The 21,265-nt window shown below is 41.2% G+C and overlaps 1 protein-coding gene across 2 annotated transcripts in view; it reads right to left on the bottom strand.

Moving 5' to 3' along the window:
• st6galnac3 (ST6 N-acetylgalactosaminide alpha-2,6-sialyltransferase 3) overlaps nucleotides 1-21,265 on the bottom strand; it is a 111,074-nt gene that overhangs the window by 31,697 nt on the left and 58,112 nt on the right. For both annotated transcript variants that reach the window (XM_023964749.1, NM_001104876.1), the window contains exon 3: nucleotides 17,098-17,507. In XM_023964749.1, coding sequence (XP_023820517.1) covers nucleotides 17,098-17,507 — 410 coding nt within the window. The remainder of the gene's footprint in view (nucleotides 1-17,097; nucleotides 17,508-21,265) is intronic.

Raw genomic sequence — 21,265 nt, 5'->3', positions numbered from 1 at the left:
AGGTTAAAATGGTGGTACTTTAAACCGCAGTTTTTGGAACAGTTTATTCCCTTTAACTTTACAAAGTGAATGGTTAAAAATCCAAATTTGGAAAGAAAATGAACGAAACACCAAGAGATAAAAATATTCAAAAAATAAAATGCTTATATTAATTTTCATTTTTTATTAAATAATAATGTTAATAAAAAATTAGTTTAGTTACAAGTTGACATTAAGTGGTTTGAAAAGTCAAACTGGTGTTTTTAATAGCCACAATGCTAGCTAATATGACTATATGTCAATATTTGAATGGGTGGTGCTTTACTTTTGTTCTGCTTTCACACTGCACCTTTGAGAGCAGACCATTGTCATTTTTCTAATCTTTATTAATCCACCTTTTTTATTTTACTTTAAATATATGATCTTTATTTTTCTTTGTATCTTGTCTGTATCTTCTCGTTTTTGTGATATTTGAACTTTCTCGACTTAATTGAACCACAGACTGTATAGAAATCTGGATGAGGCAGGTGATGACATCTCCTATTGGCCAATTTCAAACTAGGTGGTCATCTGCATCAATGCCGGATGTGATGCCAGACACACAAACAAGCCTGAGAGTCTTTCAAAAACAGCCAGGAAGTGCTAAGGATTCAATCTACTTTGATAACAATTTAGTTTGAGAGAAATTTCCATTTTACAGTATGGAAAGTCATAAAAATGCATCAATTTAGAGTTCCAGTGGGCGCAAAATCTAAAATCTAAAATCTAAAATCTATTTCAGAAACCAAGTTCTTAGTATATTTATGTCTGCTCAGCAGCTGGGTCATTTCAGAATTAAGTGACAGGCCACCTGCTGGTCATCTGGTAATGCTACGGTCACAAATACAACTGCCACCGCACGATGGGAAGGCATCCGCAGAATCTTTAAGATTAGCTGCCACTGCCCGATTTTGTTTGAAAATCGTTGGTGTGGTCATGAATGCAGATGGTGACCGTCAGGCGGGGATGACGCCTTTATGAAATAGGGTGACATCTGGGCGGCCATAGGGTGATGGCAGCGGATCACTGGCCGTCAGCAGCTCTCGATATAGGCCCACGGAATAAGGTATCTGAAACCTGACTGAAACTGAAAATCAAGCAACATTATTTATTTATTATCATTCAATCATTCATCTTCTCCGTTTTGTCCCTTCCGGGGTCACGGGGCTGCTGGAGCCTATCCCGGCCACTTCCGGGGGAAGGCAGTGGACATCCTGCCTGCATCCCGCACACCCAAGCACGTGTTCTGGTGCAGGTTTCCGGTTCCCCTAGACTTGAACCGCGGGCCTTCTTGCTGTGAGGCAAGAGCGCTAACCACTATGCCACCCTGCATTTATTGGCAAACCAGCATTTACTCCCATTTTTAGGCAAACCAGATTTGGTTTGGGTCCATCCCAGAGTTTATCTGAACCTTTATATCTAAATAATGTTGGTGTGCATCAGTCATCCCGGTGAGTGGCCAATCACTGATTTTTAAGGCTGTTTTAAATAACAAACCATATTTATTTTCAAAATAACATTACATGGAATCTTTTATTGTATTTTTTTGTTTTGAACAAATGCTAAAATAGTACAAATGAATCATTTTCTAAGTACATGTTCTGTCACAAACTACCAGTTTCAGTCACATTTCACCCAAAGCCTTGATTGCTACTTGAGAATGGTGTGCATGGCATAACATATTAACATTCAGAAATGTGAGCCTGACGGCTAATAAGCTGTTCTTACTGTTCAAAATGACACGCAGCCACACAGCATGAGGATCACCTCACCAAAGCAAACTGCATTTTCTACCGAGTCTGAAGAGCCAATACGAGGCCTTTTGGAAACCCAAACCTTGCACCAGTTTACTTTACCCAGACTCCTTTACTCAACACATGAGTGCAGTTGTCCCTGTAAGACAAACACAGTCTGGCAGCAATCCGACGATGTTGTACCCACTCGACTGAGCAACAGCGCAGGGTCTCTACCTCTGGGTACAACAGCCTTTAGTGAGGATTTAGTTTGCATAAAACCACACTGTTGAGCCGCTGGAGGTCTGTGGAGGTGAGAACAGCTCTGAATTTGTCTAAAAAAGGACTTCTTTTATTCATATGCAAACAGAAGAAAAACGGTAAACAGAAACCTCCAGCCACATGGAAAGAAACAGCCCAGAGAAACTGAAGGTGAGCAAAAACAAATGAGGATAAGCCTTCTCACATGCCAGAGAAAGCTGGGCTTATTTAACAGAACTTCTGATTATCATTGATCTCCCCCTTAATCGGTTCATCTTAGATTTCTAAGAAACCTGCTCTCTGGAGATACTCTTTTGAAAAGTCCACAATAGGGACTAATCCCAATAACTGTGGCACCATTAAGCTTTAGCTAGCTGCTCTTAAGCTGCACTGAGTCCTGTCTCATACAGTAAAAGAGATTTACGATAGTTCCCACAGAAAATGTGCTTCAACCTCAAAATGAAACACCCCCTTACTCCTGGTTTTACAGGACCCTTACAGACTGCGCTGCCATCATTTTATAATGTCATCTTCATCACATCAAGACGATGATAGATGAGGACGAACACAAATCACAAATCCAATGTGTGTAACAGATGGTAAAATGAAGTAATTACTCTTCCTTTAAAGTGTAATACTTTTACTAGTTTGACATTTTTGCATCACCATGCTTCTTACTCAGTTTCCAAATAAGATTTATAGTCTGTTTGTCTAGACGAAGACTCTGTCTCAGAAGTTTATCAGAGTACTCTAAAGAAAAACTCACACTCTGATATTCTTTTTGATCCAGGAGTGATTGATCAGAAGGGATGAGAGGCGATGAGCTGGAGAGGTGCAGGTGGGACGGCTGCTGCTAAAAAAAGAGGGTGAACTATCAAACACAACACAGTCAGCAGTTTGAGCAGCAGCACGGCTCGCTGAGAGAATCCTGCTGTAAAGTGAAGGCAAGGCAAGGCAAGGCAAGGCAAGTTTATTTGTATAGCACAATTCGTACACAAAGTAATTCAAGGTGCTTCACAAAACAGAAAAATGCATTAAAATCACAATACATCATTGAAATCAACGTAAAATTTACTTTAAAAGAAAAGAAAAAATGTGAAAAATGATTTAAAAATAAAGGAAGGAAAGGAAAGAAAAGTGCAGATAGGACCTTTCAGTCATATACACGGCTAAACAGAAATGTTTTAAGTCTAGATTTGAACATGAACACAGAAGAGGCCTGTCTTACGCCTTCAGGGAGGCTGTTCCAGATTTTAGCTGCAGAATATTGAAACGCTGATTCCCCTTGTTTAGTTCTGACTCTGGGAATCAATAGGAGGCCGGCCCCTGAGGTCCTCAGAGTACGAGATGGTTCATATGGCACTAACATGTCAGAGATGTACTTTGGTGCTCGGCCATGGAGAGACTTGTACACAAGCAGAGCTGCTTTGAAGTCTATTCTTTGAGGTACAGGGAGCCAGTGCAAAGACCTGAGCACAGGACTAATGTGATCATACTTCCTGGTTCTGGTCAGGACTCGAGCAGCAGCATTCTGGATGTACTGAAGCTGTTTTACAGCTCGTTTGGAGAGGCCGGTGAGCAGGCCGTTACAGTAGTCTAACCTGCTGGAGACAAATGCATGAATAAGTATCTCCAGGTCTGGTTTTGACACTATGTCAAACCAAACATCAACCTCCCAAAGTCAGAAATCTCCAGAGAACATACAGGTAAAATGGATGAGTTTTTTTTTCTTTTTTAAATTGAGTAAATATTATTTTCCACTGATCTGTGTTAAATATACATTTTCAGTCAAGTCAACATTTTTTCCACAGTTTCTGGGGTTAAAATCGCACAATTTGAGTGTTGCACGATCACAGACAGAGCAGAAACTCCGAGTGAGGCTCATGTCTGACGGCAGAGCTCAATGTTAACAGATACCTGCCCTAAAAAACTCTGCTATAGGCCCACAGAAAAGGCTTTAGGTGAGGCATGCCTCACCAGCAGGGGGCAGACGTGAGCTGACAGCTGCTTTGAAGCTACACTAGCACATCTTTCTCCATTGAGAGGGAGAAACTCATAAAATAAAGGAAAATAAGGAAGACTTTACAATAGACCATAAAGCTTTTTGTGGAGAAGGATCGGCGGACGGACGGACTAAAAAAGTAAGGCCAAACATGGTTTTCAATGTTTATTTTTTTAAATAACATGGGAGTAAGTGGAAAAAAATGTAAGTAAAACTTTTATTTTATTTTTATGATCATTTTCACAGACAATATTGATAACACTGATTGAAGCACCAGAATTTTTAGATGGAAAAATACCAGAAATAGTTACTGGGGGTCAATTGAGTGCTGAACACATCTATATACTTTAATTTGTTTACAGTATATGAATAATTTATACACTAGAAGAGTGTTCTATCTGTCAATAAAAGAAATATTCTCTGGAGGACAAATATCTTCTTGTTTGTATTTTATAAGCTGTTAGCTGCTGTTGGATAAAAGGTGAAATATTCAATTCCTTCATTGTAAATCTGATGCCAGAGGATTCAGTGCCTCACCAGCCATCAACCTCACCGCACGTCACTGATCAACATATATATATATATATATATATATCACTTTATATTGCTTAATCTTGACTACAGCGGTGGTGCGGGGCCTTGTCACGTTACCATGACAAGGCGCCGCACCACGTAACAAATAGTCCTAGTTGTAGGTTTAAAGGTTGTCATCTGGACTGTTTTTAAAGTTGAAGACATTTCACCTCTTATCCAAAAGGCTTTGTCAACTAACAAATAGTCTGCTTTTCATGAAATAAGCGATCAAAATCGGAAAAAAAACCAAAAATTAAGGACTAAAACTGATTGATATTTATTTATTTTGTAAATGATCATGGTAGCGGGTTAATGGCCTTCGAAGTTTGTATTATCACCTCGCGTCGGACGGTTCAGGCTTCCACGGCATGCGTTAAAAAGTGATAATGCACATTTCGTCGATTCTGATTGGCTGCTGGGTGTGCGTTAAAAAGTGATATACCACAGGATAACTGCACGGTGAAAAAAGAAATTCCGGTCACTTAGCTTAAATGTTTTGTATCACTGCACTGGCTTCTTTAAAACAACCTTTTGCTTCATCATTTGGACAAAAACAAGCGGTAAGAGGAGAACTTTCTCTCTGAACTGATGCTTTATTCAACCCATCGGAAAGATCAGCATATCGCCGAATCTTGACTGCAGCGGTGGTGCAACGCGACGCTGACTATTTGTTACATGGTGCGGTACGACCACGTAACAAATAGTCAGCTTTTTGTGAGAAAAGTGATCCAAATTGGAAAAAACAAGAATTAAGGACTAAAAACGGGTTACTATTTATTTCTTTTGTAAGTGACCATGGTATAAGCGGGGTTAATGGCCGACGAAGTGTGCATTATCACTTTTTAAACGCACTTTGCGAAAGCAACCGTCCGACGCGAAGCGGTGGTTGGTTCAGGCTTCCACGGCATGGGTTAAAAAGTGATAATGCATACTTCGTCGGCCATTACTTATGTTTGTCATCTCGCTCCTTCTGCAAATCTATGGAATATAGAGCACAACCTCACTGGCCATACTGAAAACCGTCTCCTTTCATTTGCCTTCCCAAATCTAAGTGACACAGAGGCCACATAAGAAGTACTTCCCTACCCTTATGGCTCCTCCCTATTGCTCCAATTGTAGGGGTATTTGAAGCTGTAGTGGTGTCCAAAAGTGTTTTTTAAGGAGGAGCCATAGCGAATTATCTGCGTCATGCTGTTTTTCTTAGCTTGACTTTTTAAAGTTATAAAACCAATTTTGTGTATTTTCCCAGTGCTGGCAAGTTCACGCTAACGTAGTTGACCGACGACTATTGATGATATCATCAAGTGGTAATTACGTCTATGACTCTCCGCTTGGACATACAATTAAAAGTAAGGAAAAGCCATAAGGGTAGGAAGGCAATTCGGATTCGTAAAGAAAGATGTCTGTAAATACTTAAAGTCCCGCTCTTTTCATTGTTTGATCTATTTTCAAAGCGTTCTTTTAATTACCGTAAATTCCGGACTACAAAACGCACCCGATTACAAGCCGCACCCACCCATTTTCACGTGTTTAATTAGTTTTATACATACACAAGCCGCGTCAGAGAACAAGCCGCGCATATGTTAGGCGGTATCGTCATCCTGACAGATCACGCCCAGCATCCCAGAGTGAGTGCAATTCATTGGCACATTGTGGGTGGTGCCAATTTTGCCTCTGGCTCATGTAATTAAGTGTATCAACATCTGCCAAACAGCATGGACGTGTATTCTGTTCACAAGTTCCTCAGTTATGGTGTTTTTATTTCATTTTTTTTTACTTATTGACAATCTAGGTATCATACATAAAATTACAAACCGTAACCATATAATCAACATTACATCCCTCAGTTATGATGAGGAAATTTACATCCGCGATTCCACATTTCCCATGAGTCTTAGGGGCTAAAGGCGGGGCCAATGCCCGGCTCGCCATTCTGTTGTACGTGTTTACGTGCATGGAGGGGTGAACGGGTACAGCTCTCCTTCCGCTTGTGTCGCGGCAGCGTTATGGGAGTAACAGGGCTGGTTAAAAAACACACCGGTAAAATACAGCATAGCGCGCGCCTCAGCGCGATACGCGATGCGCCGCAGAATTCAGAAGCCTCTGCACTCCGCAGACGCCTCCGCGCTCCGCTCCCGCCCCGCGCGCTCCTTGTCTCCCCTTCCTATCTACTCCGACACCTCTGGCCAGGGCAGCTTCAAGGAGGAGCACTTCGTCCCCGTAGCGCCGGTGGATGGAGCAAATCGTTTCTGTGCAGAGCAATCGGACTTAAAACTGTACGTTTTGTGTATGAGGGGCGGGTGCGTTGTTACGTGTGGGAGCCTTCAGACTGCCATCGGCCCCGCAGCTCAATCAGCAGGAGAAGATGTCTCCAGCTCACACGGAGGCTGTGAGTTTTTCAAAGCAAAATTCCGCTTTTACGGTTTCCTTAGAAACCGTAAATGGAGTGTAAATTCACTCCATGCGCTGTTCTCTCCGTCACGCAGCAAACCGGCTTTTCCAAACCCGTTGGTGACGGTGGACTTTTTTACGCTGCTTTTAACGATTGCTTTTAACTTGAAAGCTTCATCATATTGTAGCGGCGATCTGGTGCACGTTGGGTCTAATGGCCCCAAAGGATTCTGGGATGCGGCCGGGCATGCGTGTTTCGTTTTGTTGAACCATGACTGAAGTGTCTAAGACCTGAAGTCAAGTCCATGCTGTTTGGCTGCTAAGAGGTGTGTTGAATAAAAATGCCTTGTGCTTGGTGTTAGATAAAGAATTCAAACTTTTCACTGAGTTCGAAAGTACGTACATGGCTGCCGCTAATTAAATCCATAAATTAAGCGCGTCACTGAATAAGCCGCAGGGCTGTAAGCGCAGGAAAAAAGTAGCGGCTTGTAGTCCGGAAATTACGGTATGTTTATGCCATTTTTAGCCAAAATCAAAAAAACAGTGTCGTTTTTCTAGGACATAGCTTCTGCAGAGCAGCAATTGTAAGCGGGACTGTTGGCGGGGAATAAGCCTGCACTCATATCCAATCATCAAACTGTTTGCACGCTCTCCTGCTAGCTTACAGCCCCTCACACCCCCAACCTAACATTACCGGTGCAAGTGGCGAGCAACATCAGAGCTTTCCACCCGTATAGTTTAGTTCCAGATTCCAGCTCAGACGAGGAAAACAAAGACGTTCACCTATTTGTCTGCAGGTAGATGATCAGAAGGTAGCAGAGCAGGGAGCTTGTGGCCTGCCATAGTAACTTGTAAATCACATTTCCAAGCTTTTTCCAACAGCATTTTCTGTCTGCTCCTGATTCACAGCATTTAGAATATTTTTTCATTTTGATTTTTTAAACTTGTCCTGTCCAACAGCTGGGCAAACAGATGAGAGCTGAAGGCCTCTTGTGTTGGACATATTTTACTGTTACAACATGGGGTTTTAAATCGTCTGACACACAAGGTGTATATTTGATTAAACCCCTTTTACAATTTAGTTTTCTAAAAATAAACAAAATTGTAATTTAGGTTAAACTTTATCCATTTTGATTATATTTGTAAACTTTTTTTGTTGGACCGGACGGCAAAGAAAAGGAGGTCAGAAGAGGAAGGGATGTTGGGGGGGGGGCTTAGAAGGGTGATTATAGAAGGAGGGGGGTAATCAATGGCAAATTTCTGCAGTGGAGTTTAGTTCTGTAAAGCATCAGAAATGGAAGGAATCCCCTCAATAAGGGCTTTAGGCTTCACATCAGACTATTTATCAAAACAGATGTTTTCTTTTTATTATCTTGTATCTAGATTTAAGTTAAGTCATATGCACCTGGATGGGGAATTGACCCGTAGCAATGCTGCAGGTTTTTTGGGTTGTCCAGGCCTATGGCGGGTCGTAGAGAGGAGTGGGTGCATCCTTAGTCGATGCAGGTGTGTCGACACGCCTCAATTATTATACCCTCTTACGTGTTGTATAAGTTTTCACCACAACTTGTTGTCCACAGCATGGCAGTTAAAGAAAATGGCCATGAACATGTTTTCTTTACAACACCAAAAGGTCTATGACTTTGATATTTCGTGCAGGCCACCGGCGTGCGGGCCACGTACAAGTTTGTCCATTTTTTGCCAGCACACCGCCCGTATCCACTCATAAGAGCGGTTGTGACTAAGTGATTACTTGAATGGCACATGAGGGCACTTCCTTACTGAAACATACCATAAGAAGGCATCAGCTTAAACGGGTATCTCTCAGGTTTTCTCACAATCCAGCATAAGTGGGGCGTGTTTCACCGCTGCTAAGTCTTTGGGAGCTTGTGAGCAGAAGCTAAACCATCTCCTTTCATTCTGAAAATCTCTTGCTTGGATTACTATCATTTTAAACATGGAAAACAAAATGAGAAGTAGTGAAGAGCAGCGTTAGCGACTGAAATCATCACTGAAAGCTGGTACTTGTCAGCCAAACCAAACAGCTGAATTATTATTTGTGGAGAACAGGCGCCTCTCTGTTTGGGGAGATGAGAGCTTGACAATTTTACAAGCAGATTTTAATACTGCTGCCAAGAGGTGACTGCCTCTCGTTCCTGCAGTGTTGTACAAATATTATCTGAAGAGACTCCTTGGCATCCAATTTAGAGCTGAACATCTAAGACATCAAGAGTGACAGGATGCGATACAGCAGATGCTGCACTCAGCGTTATGGCTAGAATCATTCTTCATGCTTAGAACAATAACTACTGATCCATCTTTGTCTGGCCCATGACAGTAAGTGAATTACTTGACATCAGAGAAAGGAATGCTGTTTTAAATTATGCAGCAGGCTGACATACCTCACATTTGTATGTTTTGCTCTGTCCTGCCACTTAACTTGAAAGTGAATCCACATTACAGAGGGAATGAGAGCACAACCAGCCACAAACATCAGGGAAAATCTCGTTTAAGTCCCACAGCGTTTGAGGAGGCCTGAAACCTTCGGGGAGTCATCCTGTGCAACTTGGAATTCTACACCTGCTGCAGTTAAAATGTCAAACGTCGACCTGGGAGAGGGAAAAAAAGGGGAGAACATGCAGAAGGAGGAGAGCGAGTGGTATAAAAAAAATTACAGCTGGATCTGCTTGTGAAAAATTCTCACACATTACCACAGCATCCTACATTTCACCGGCTCTCACCTTCCCACCTCGCTACTGCACACAAAAGCAGAATGAGTCAGAGATAATGAAATGCCCCTTTGCTCTAATGATCCTGAAAAAGCAGCACAGGAGAGTGAGCGTGGTCCTCAGGGGGCCTGATGAACATTAGGACACTTCATTCATTTTATAGTTAGGACATTAAAAGAGGGATTCATTTCCATCACAATGTCTATTAAAATTAAATTAATTTAGTGCCATGATAATATATTCATTTATTTATTATTTATCATAATACTTTTTATGTTTAAGAAACCATATCATATACACCTCTGTGCTTAACAATGACTCCAATTTGGTTTTTAAAGAGCAAACTGTGGACTCTTGATTGCTAAACAGAAAAATGAGTTTATTTCCTCTTTTTATCTCTTTTTTTTTGTGTTTTTGTTTTTTGGATGCCACACGTGCTGCTCTCAATTTGTTAAAGCCTTCCAGCAGAGGCAGGCCAGCTGCATGGCTTGTGAGCCAAAGGTTGGTTTGGGAGATTTCGCTTATTTTGGTGCAGCAGAGCAAAGCAGAGCAGGAAATGCATTTACAGTCTTTGTGGCTTCAGGCTAACCATCCCGTCTACCTGCACCACTGCCCAGATGCTGGAAAAATACATAGTTGTATTACCATCTACTGCAGCTGGAGAAAAAAAAGTAGGTTAGATTTAATTTTAGCGGCATGAAAGTAAAGCTCTAATGTTGTTTTCCCACAATCTAAATGTGGACGTGAAGGCAGCTTGCAGATCCTTAATAAAGCAGAAACAGTTGAAAACTGAAATCACAGTGAGCGTGACCTTGATCTATGCAGATGGTCCAAGGTGATAGAAGCAGCACCAGCAGAACACCGAGCAAAACCGTCATCCAGCACTGATTTATACAGTACAACCCACTCTGAATGCATTTATATTCAAATGCAGCAGTTCCACGCAGGTTTAGCTACGTCATTGAATTGTTGAGAATGTTGCTAATCAGGGGGACATAGAATATGAAATAATAGAGCTGCTGCATTTCATTTGAAGTTCTGTTTGAGTCGTTTGACACAATCTACATTTCAGTCTAGAGAGAATGTTTACTTTTCTTTTGTAGTTACACAATATAGTGAGATGGTTTACACTGTTTCGTCATAAGGATTTGGTGATGGTTTAAATCTTGTCTGGTGTTCTTCTTTTATTGCATGTTTTTCTAGTTCATGCCCGAGTTTGACGTAAATCAGGAAGTACTAAAAAGCCGCAGTTCTTCTGAAGAGGCTGGAATCACAAGAAAAGACTTTTCCTGAAGAGACTGGGACGCCCCTTTGCCCTCCGTGTCTGCAAACAGGGGAAGGTGCGTCCAAGGCCGAATGTTGTCATTGGTCGTATTAACGTAACCCTAACCCTACAGGTCTGTGTGGCCACAAAAAAAGTTCAGCCCTGGTCGCAGGTATTTCAAAATTAAATGCGAATAGTCTGTTCCAAAATTAAAAGTAAAAAGCACGCTCAGAAGATCATCTCGCTCCATGTTAACCGCAGCCATGTTTGTTTACCACAGAACTCCGCTACCCCCCCTCCCACAGGTGTTTCCAGTATTTTAGAAAGTTCCACGCATGTCAAAATGATTTGTTCCGATAGACTGTGTGACAAATGTAAATTTTCTTATAATCGGATACCTTCAATTTTCAATTTCAATCCAATCAATGATCAGATTAAAGACCTTTTGCACATTTACACCCAGCTTCTGTCACTTAACTGCACCAGAGTTCACCTGCAGGTGAACCAACATCTTTTAGAGAAGATTAACCAGAGTAAAGACAAGCTAGACCAGCCAAACTAAGAGGACTATGCAAGGAAACAAAATATCGTCTGGGCAAAAAGCTTTGATGTGAAAGCACCTGAACACCAGCTCTACTGATTCATTTGAACTATTTTCAAGCTAACCAGATACATTTTCTTATTGTGGAAGAAAAGTCAGACAAGGTAAGGAATTTTGACGCACCACATATTAAACCGTTGACCAATTCACTCCACAAAATAGTCTTAGTCCCGCTGGCAAAGCCAGAAAGCCATTATCTCAATAGACCATTCAGGGAGACCTTGCACATTACCTTTATCTGAGCACTTTTCTTACTCTTTCTTTGGGACTAACTTTTCTCTTTTGAAGGGTCACAAAAGCACAGATGAGGACAGCTCCCTCTTGCTTTGAGAGGATACTCCAATGACTTTCCTATTACTCCGAATTGACCGCCTTTGACCCGGCGAATCACCACCCAAGAAAGCCGTTTCCAGTGGCTTCATTTAATAGGATAATTTCACACCAATTAAAAGCTGTCAACACACACAAGTTATGTCATTATACGCTTGAGCAATGTTTCAGCAGCATGCAGCTCAACATGCAGAGCTGGATTTCGGAGCTGAATAAAATGGAACTTTATGAAAGGAACTACAATAATTCCTCCGATTTTTTTTTTTTTAATGGGTTGTTGCAATAAGCATGGAATTACGGTAATGCAGTGATGGTGCAAGCGGGTGTTTCCACCCCCAGCATGACCTTACTGAAGTAATCTTCCTGGAGTATCTGCTGTTTATTGTCCCAACACAGAAAACACAAAGCAATTACAGCCGCGGTCACGAATGATACACAAGGCTCAAGTTATGTGACACTGAACACTGAGGCTGTTCTTAATCACCGCAGGATGCTGACTGACCCGCCAACGTCCACAGATTATTTTCTATCACACCCCTTCATGCTGGACTGGACTTTTTCAGGCCTTTGCTTGGGCTGTGTGCATGATGCACACAAAACAAATACAGTTTTTTAACGTGTGCTCCATGAAATTATAGTATTTTTACATGCATATTTTTTTTTTTTTTGCATTTGCTTGGATTTATACTCAAGTGCGACTTGTGTGTAATTTGTGATAAATAGCAACAGCCACTAGAGGGCACTGTAGGTGTGTGTGTGTGTATCAGTATTTATTACTGACAGCAACACAGCAGAAGAAGCGCCAGTCTTACGCCGGGCTCGGGGGAATTGTTCCAAAGTGACACACAGAATGAAGAATTCAACAGATTTGAGGTGATAGAAAAAATGTAGCTAACTTGTAAGCATATTCTTTATACTTAAGTTATTTGAATTATTGTTCATGTTGCATTAAATAACTAAGTTCTTCCTATGATTCGTGAAGCTGACTAAGCATCATTGTGTTATGGTAGTGAAGCGTCACTGTTACCCAAGTCCCCAAATGAAAGGCCTACATCTTTTGAATGCATTTTTGTAGCAGATATTCTCCCTACGTTCTTTAGACAAGAAGGTTCTGTCAGTATTTGAAATTCAATGCGTCTTTTTATCTGCTTGTTTGTTTGGCTGTAAAAAAAAAAGGAAAAGGACAAAAACAAGTGATAAACTAACAAGAACGTTGTATGTATAAAGGTTGAGGTGTGTTGGCAAAAATCTGCATGCCAGTCCTTGTAGAGAAAATCACTTCGAAAGGCAAAACACATGAAAAGCTGGATGTTAAAAGCAACCAAGTGATGATACTTTTTATCAGCACTTACTTTTTATGTTGTCCTTATGATAGTGTCCACAAAAACTGTGGTTTTATGGAAACCAGAAAAGGTAGGTACTATAGGACATTGCTGATTGGATGATGACGTTTGTTCATCAACTTAAAGTTGTTTGACATGACTCAGATGTCTCAATAAAAGCATGCGCTGCCCGCTGGCCCCCACCTCAAACGTTCAAAATGTTTGGTTGAGTCTCCCAAGGTGTAGGGACTTCGCACAAGCTCCCTCCTGATTGGCAACAGTAGTTACCATAGAAACGTTGATGCATACCGAGTCGCACCAATCACTATTTACTTACATAGTCTGGCTACCAACACGCCGATGGCCTTATCCCGGAAAAATGGCGACTAAATTGGCTTCATTTTGTTGGAGCCGGAAGTAAGATTTTCTATGGGTGACGTCGCACTCACTGCGTCCAGTTCTCTTATACAGTCATTGGTCAGTATTTACACTAGAGTTCATGTAAGTCCAGGCATCTCAGATTCTTTTTGTTAAGTTTATCTCCTTCTTTGTTGCCTGCATGAGCTTTAGGATTTATTCTTGTTGCTGTCTTTGTTTCTTTCTTTGCTTTCTTTTTATTCAGTTGGAGTTTTTAGCTACGCGAGGTCCTCGTCCACAAGCTTTTGGGTTCTCCTTAACCCTGACTGCTGACAGATTATCCACAGTTATGATATGAACTCATGAGCTAAATGAGCCTTTTATTAGTTCTGCAACCAAGAAAAAACCACAGTAGATATAAATCTAAATATAGGAATTTGACCTTCAATCTGCCTCACCTTCTAGGATGAAAATACTTGCTAGAAAAAGATTGCACGCTCAGAAAAACAGCAGAAAAATGTCACACAGCCTCTTTTGCATATTAACACACCAGCTTGAACCTGTGACGGAGTAGCTGACCAGCGGGCAGAGACCCGGGTCGCACACAGCCTGGTGGCACTGTTGTAAAGTGACACTGTGATTTACGCGCTGTGCCATCTGAAGGTTTGTTATCTACCACTGCTAACAACGCAGCGCTGATACGCTCCTCCAGCCAGAAACCACCGCTGATAACAAAAGGCCTCAGCTCAAGCAGCGTTCCACCACAGTGCACAACTAAATGAATCAAACCTTCAAGGGCCTGTCATTCTCATTTACAAGAGAACTGTTCAGTCCTCACACAGACAGAATGGGACACTTGTGTGTTTACAGCAAAAGCTTACATACAACTTATTGTTAAGTAACATAAGTATCTAGGAATTTTTCAGTTTTATATTTTCACAGGAAAATCTTTAAAAAAAGAAATATTCAAATTCATCTCAGTAGCTTTAACTGACACCTACCGGTAATCATCATCATTTGTGTGATCAACAAAACAGCTATTACATTTCTGAAGCAAAGTTTAATGTTTTTTTTGAATATCCTCTTGAGACAGAGCAACCCTCTGATTAATGTCTAAATGTGCTCCTTCTATTTTCTGCTTTTGATGGTGAGGCTTTGCAGCAGACATGTTGTAATCATGGTTACCCTTCATCAAACCCCTACAGTTTGCTTTTCCATGCACTTTGCAGCCCTGACTGAGCTCCCTGACAGACCTTTAGAATCCGGGGCTGACAGTCGGTTACACGGTCGGCTGGAGCATCAGTCAGAACGGATGCTGAGTTTCCCTTGATCAAACGGGTGGAAGTTGAGATGTCATGGCTCCTCTGCTGCTAGCTGCAATCTAGATAATTAGAGGTGTGTTTGATCAGTGTTCAATCTTCTCCAAGCTGATGATGACCCCAGCATCGGACATGACCGACGGGATGGCCAGTGAGCACACAATCCAGGCTGAAGTCAGAGTCTCATCCCTGAAACACTGGCTCAAACTTTTAACTACTCATCACAAAGGTGTGGTCAGCTATCACTGCAACACCACAAGTTTGGTTACTGGAATTGAAAAGCTTTATGTCCTGTAGGCAGGCCCCTTGGACCGGATTGGCTGCCGATCTTTACCTGGGACTGGGATCACCCCTACACTGGCCCTGGGACGGGGCATCTCAGACTCAACAGGCCTCAGTTTGCACAGTAAATGACCTTTTCATAACAGAACATGGAAAAATGACGACTCAAATGTTGGAAAGGTTGACAAAAGGCATCTCATCTTTCTAGAAAAGTGAAATAGGTTTACAGAATTTTATTCTAAATATTCTTGAATACTCTATATACAAATGCAAAACTATGGGTTGAACTTTGTATAAATCTGGGGCAAAGTAAACAAACAGACAGAGTAAATAGAAAATAATCACTGTGGTGCAATGAATCAGTTAAGTGCTGGCTTTAAAATGGATGAGCTGCTGAGGACTTTGGTTCCAGGAGCTGAGCACAAAAACACCAGAGGACATCATTGAGCTGAAGCAATAACAGATCATCCCCCCTACTAGGGTTTCAGATTCTGATTACACTACTGTCCAGCATCTCCAGCACACAATGATCAGGATAATAGTGCTTTCATTGATCCGCAGGTTGGATAATTTGCCAGTTTTTCCAGATGTGGGGTGCTGATGTTGATTCAGTGTTTGGAGACATGCTTCCTCAATAATGAGATTTTGGTCCGAACAAGTATTTTTCTAAAATCCATCTTTCCAAATATCCAACGTCAGCGCTATATGAAAAGAAAATACAAACACACTAAGGCTACGTTCACACTGCAGGCTGAAACGACCCAATTCCGATTTTTTTTTTGCCCCTATGCGACCTGCATCTGATCTTTTCATGACAGTCTGAACGACACAGATCTGATCTTTTGAAATGCGACCACAGTCTGACCGGCCAGGCCACATGTACCCGACCCGTCCGTCATTGATACGCTGTCATCATTCTGCGTTGAAGTAGACGGGAACGAGAACATAGACAACAACCATGTCGGACGATGCTGCTGACACCAGTCAGTGGAAGGGAAGCTAGGACACCGATTGGATTCATTTGGGGTGACAGCTCTATTCAGGCCAAGGGCCCTTATCCCAACCGGGCGGTTTTTGAAGAAAAATTTCCAGCGAAATGGCCGAGCGTGGTGTTGAACCTTTTCAGCGATGACTTTTTTCCCTTTCCTACCGTGGTCAGGAGCGCGGGGGACCCAAGGCGGCTCCTCCTCCGGGGTTCACTTCCCCGTTCGAACCCTTAGATTCTCCAGAGTGGGTTAATAAAGAGTCAATAGCAGTTTTGCTAGGGGGAGCCATCTTTTACTATCCTCCGTAACACACAACATGAACGTGCGCCCCACTGCCCCCCTCATTCCCTACCTCGCTGCCCGCGTTGTCTCTCTCTCTCACACACGCGCGGCCCCAACACATACACATTCCCATTCCACAACAGTGGGTACAGATGATCCTGGCTCCATTGCCTTCTTAAAACGAGAAGATTGTAATTGTGCTGGCTCCTTCGTGAAAATGAATGTAATAATGCAAAAAGAGTTCCACTGTTGACAACGCTGTTGTTGACATGCCTTGTTAACGTTAGCTACTTCCACAAACAACAGTGACGTTGTTCACCGTTGAGTAGTATTCTGTGCATGCCGGTCACTTCTGGGTCATTTCACGGTCACACAGGAGATCACAAAAGTTCACATTTAATTGGAAATGTGAATCAGATTTTAAAAAAAAAAATCGGAATTGAGCATTAAGCCCTGCAGTGTGAACGAAGTCAAAGACTCATTTTGTCAATGATCAGATCCTCTGCTGATGTTCAGTTCAGACAGAGTGAAGAACTGAAAGCCAGATCTGTCTGGGAGAAATTCAGGGACACTGTGCCACAAGCAGAAATGAGCTGTCGCTTCTGAAGCAGACATAAAAGCAGAAAAGCAGATGAAGTTTGGCTCACCGGTCCTTTCCCGTCTCTTTCTTGAACACGGTGTCGCAGTAGTTCATCCTTTCGTCTGTGGTGATGTAGATGCGAGCGCGGGGGTACTTCTCTGATGCTTGTTGCAGCATGTTGTACACAATACCCTTCCCGTCCTTCCTCATGTTCCGTAGCGGCCCCCACACCACGTAGGTCGTTTCGTTTTCCTGTCCGAAGAAGTACTGAGGCTTCTGCAGGAGCAGAGGGACGCTGGTGTGGGAGACCACCCTCACAGTGGTTCGTCTGCCGACATCCATCTCAAACCCAGCAGTGGGAGCGTTGTTCGTCCGAAAGACACAAGGCGAGCGGTCGATCTGTGGACCCGCACCTTGGCCCAGCATCTGCCCAGAACTGGAGACTATGGTGCACAGGTCACAGTGCAGCTCCAGGGGCTGGAGGACAGAGAGCAGGGGGTTAGAAGGTAAGAAAGGCTCTTTTTTTCATTTCATTCCCTTCTCTTTAAAGTTTGCTGTAGACTACTGTGAGCTACACAGGTTTGTTTCCTGCTTTTCATATGACCCATGACCCCACACACTGTGAATACTGATAAAAGTAACTCCTAAAAGAAACTTAGAGCTTGGCTCTGCTGTGAGGAAACAGTATTTGGGAATCTCTTCATACGAGGAGTTAGCTCGGGGGACAGATTGGGACAGCAACGGGGTCCACTTCACAGCCGTGATGCTGCAGTGTTAAACTCCAGCTGCCCCAGCAATGGCGACAACTGCAGCAACAACCACCGACCAAGCCGGCAAGCCCTGGCAGAAAAGATCCCCACAAGAAACACTGGCTAAATTCATACTAAGATGCTAAAATTAAATACCTTAGATGTATTTAATCTAATTTAATTTAATCTATATCTATCTATCTATCTATCTATCTATCTATCTATCTATCTATCTATCTATCTATCTATATATATATATATCTATATATATATATATAGATATATATATATATATATATATATAGATACATTTATATATATAGATATATCTTCTATTTTTATGTTATATTATATAGATTTTTTCTGAATGTCATTTTTGCTGCCACAGATAAATGAAATTTCCCCATTGTGGAATTAATAAAGTCATCTATCTATCTATCTATCTATCTATCTATCTATCTATCTATCTATCTATCTATCTATCTATCTATCTATCTATCTATCTATCTATCTATCTATCTATCTATCTATCTATCTATCTATCTATCTATCTATCTATCTATCTATCTATCTATCTATCTATCTATCTATCTATCTATCTATCTATCTATCTATCTATCTATCTATCTATCTATCTATCTATACACAGCAACACACTTCCAGGGGTTATACAGCAGGACGCGTGGCGTGCCTCTCTGCGAATACAACTATCTTCAAATTACTTAAAAAGTTGATTTTTCTCCAAAAAAGAGAGCTGACCATGCCCCCGAAGAAACCCCAGGAATATGAAGAGCTCAAAAAGTCTCTTGACATTATTCAAGAAACGCTGAAAAGTTTTATGGATCAAGTGTCGGCTAAGCTAACACCACTCTGGGAGATGATGGAAGAGTTCCGAAGATTTCGGGCTCAAAACGAGCAGCGAGAAAACCAGGTCGAGATTCTGGAGAAAAGACTGGACGATGTGGAACAGCAAGTAAGGATGAATAATGTCATTCTCACTGGAGTACCAATCAAGCCTCGAGCGAAGCTGAATGCAGCAGGAGCTAGCACTGCTAATGCTAGCGCCAGCGTAGCTAGCAGTTCTAATACGGAGTTCGGTGCAGCGTCGCTGGAACAGCAAATACTTTCATTTCTCACATCTAAAGGGATTTCCCTGGATCTCAATACCATCGAGACCTTCCACCTGCTCCCCAGGAGAAAGGAGACGGATAAACCAGCGATCCTCATCAGGTTTGTGAATCACAAACACAAGCTAGCTTTGATGAACCAAAGGAAACACCTGAAAGGTTCGGCTGTTTATCTGAACGACCATCTGACCAGAAGGAATGCTGAAATCTCAAAACATGCACGGCTTCTCAGGAAGCGTAAGCAGATTGAGAACACTTGGGTTAAAGGCTGCAGGATTTACGTCAAACCGCTCGGTCCAGAGGACCGGTCCAAGGTTCTGGTCGTGAACACCATGAAGGACTTTGAGAAGTGCTTGATTACGGTTGTCTGAAACAACGTGGAGTAATAAATCAAAGAGCCAAATAATTTCAAGAAATATGACACCTGGAATCATCACTTTCTCCGTATGCCTGACGTAACCTGAATAGCAGCAGAGTTCTGACCTGCAGACAACTTGACCTCAACTTTCACCGCAGCTGATATCAGCTGAAGAAGGATATGGACCTGAATCTAATGTCTGCAGACATAACATGGAAGAAAACTATTAACTGTTTAAACCAAGAAAATCGGCTGTTATCAGTAAAAGAAGAAATGCCAACCTTGGACAATTCGACAGTTTATGGACCCTTTTTATTTTTCCCCCACAGCATTACTTTATTATATAAAAAAAAAAAAGAAAAAAAAAAAAAGAAAAAGAAAAAAAAAAAGAAAAAAATACAAAAAGAGTAAAACAAATGATTAATCACCTTTGAAAATTGTTAAATTGATTGACTTTTGATGATAGTACTTCACTTGCTCCTAAAATTGATAAATTGATTCAAAAATCTTTCCTAATGTAGCATAACTTTGCACATGTTTTTAACTTTTGATACTTGATGAAATTTTTGCTATGAAAATTCCTGAAACAGTGTTGTGTCTATTTTACTGATATAGTATTATGTTTTAACATAATTTGCATATATTTCAGATGCTGCATTTGCCATGTTGATTTCTAAAATAGTTATTTTTGACGTAGTACTTAAGTAATTCATCTTTGTCATGTGCTTTATTGATACCTTATGATTATTAATTCTGTCTGATAAAACCTAGGAACCGGATATTGATAAATCATGTAATAAAATGGTTATAGTATAACGGGGTGGGATTATATAAATTCGCTTCCTTCCACTCCCTTTCAAGCAATATTTATTAATTATGTCTAATTATCCTAAGTTTGATTAGTTACCGTATGAATGTATAACTGATGATTATATTGTTTTTGTGTATTATTTCTATTTGATTGCTTGAAATAAACCATTTCAAATCAAAAATCAAAATCAAATCAAAAATTTCAAATCAATGGAAGTCTATAAATGCACACATTTGTGTTTTTCCAGCTTATGCATTCAAAACTCTTACTTTCACGTGTTTTTTTTACACAGGTGTTACAACCGTTTGCGGGTTCTATGTACAAAAAGGGCTGCAACTAAACACGCGCTGAAAGTTAAAGCAGTTAAACTTTGACCAATCAGGGACTTGGATTTGGTAGTGACGTATGGTTAGCGTTCTTTTCAAAACACGGAAGTTCCAACTGTTTACAAATTGATCATGGAGGTGAAATGAAAATTGCGGTTTGTGCCCGGCTTGAAATTCTACGACACCCAGTCTTTCATACATCGGAATAGAGCTGTGAGAGAAAAAGCCTGGAGCGAGATTCACCAGACCTGCACAGCTTTTCCATTTCACACCAAAGCTATGTCAAAATTTTCTCTCTACTCACTAACTACAAAAAACTACAAAGTGCAGGACTATCTAGTGCTCTGGATCTAAACCCAATTTTAACACAATGCTCACTTTTTTTTATAATGTCATAGATTTCACAAAGTGAAAAACTAATCAATACGAACAGTTTTGACAACTACTGTATTTATGAATCCCCTGTGTTCTGATGATGAAAACATTGATGGTGTATTAAAAAAAATACATTTAAACACATATGTTTCCCAAAAGTTGCTCAAATGCAAGGCATTGTGGTACATATTTCCCAACATAGTGAGTACTGATCCACACTGGCTTTTCGCAGGGAAATTTCTAGAGCACTGGATTTTGGAATTGTAGATTCAGACAACTATACAGAGTGGTGAACGCCCTATACAGTGCACATTCGGACACAGCCCAAGCCTCTTCCAACTGTAGGGGCACGCGCTAGTATTGGGTAGCAACAGTCCAGTGGGAGCACAGAATGCTAAAAGCGTGTTTAAGTATCCACAATTTTTGTTCTTGAACCTGCGACACGTGTGTACATATACAGAATTACATGTTATTCATTATTAAAAAACA

This window comes from Oryzias latipes, chromosome 17, assembly GCF_002234675.1.
Source record: "Oryzias latipes chromosome 17, ASM223467v1".
NCBI lineage: Eukaryota > Metazoa > Chordata > Actinopteri > Beloniformes > Adrianichthyidae > Oryzias > Oryzias latipes.
Note: the sequence above shows the minus strand (reverse complement) of the source record. Positions and strands in the feature narration are given on the sequence as shown.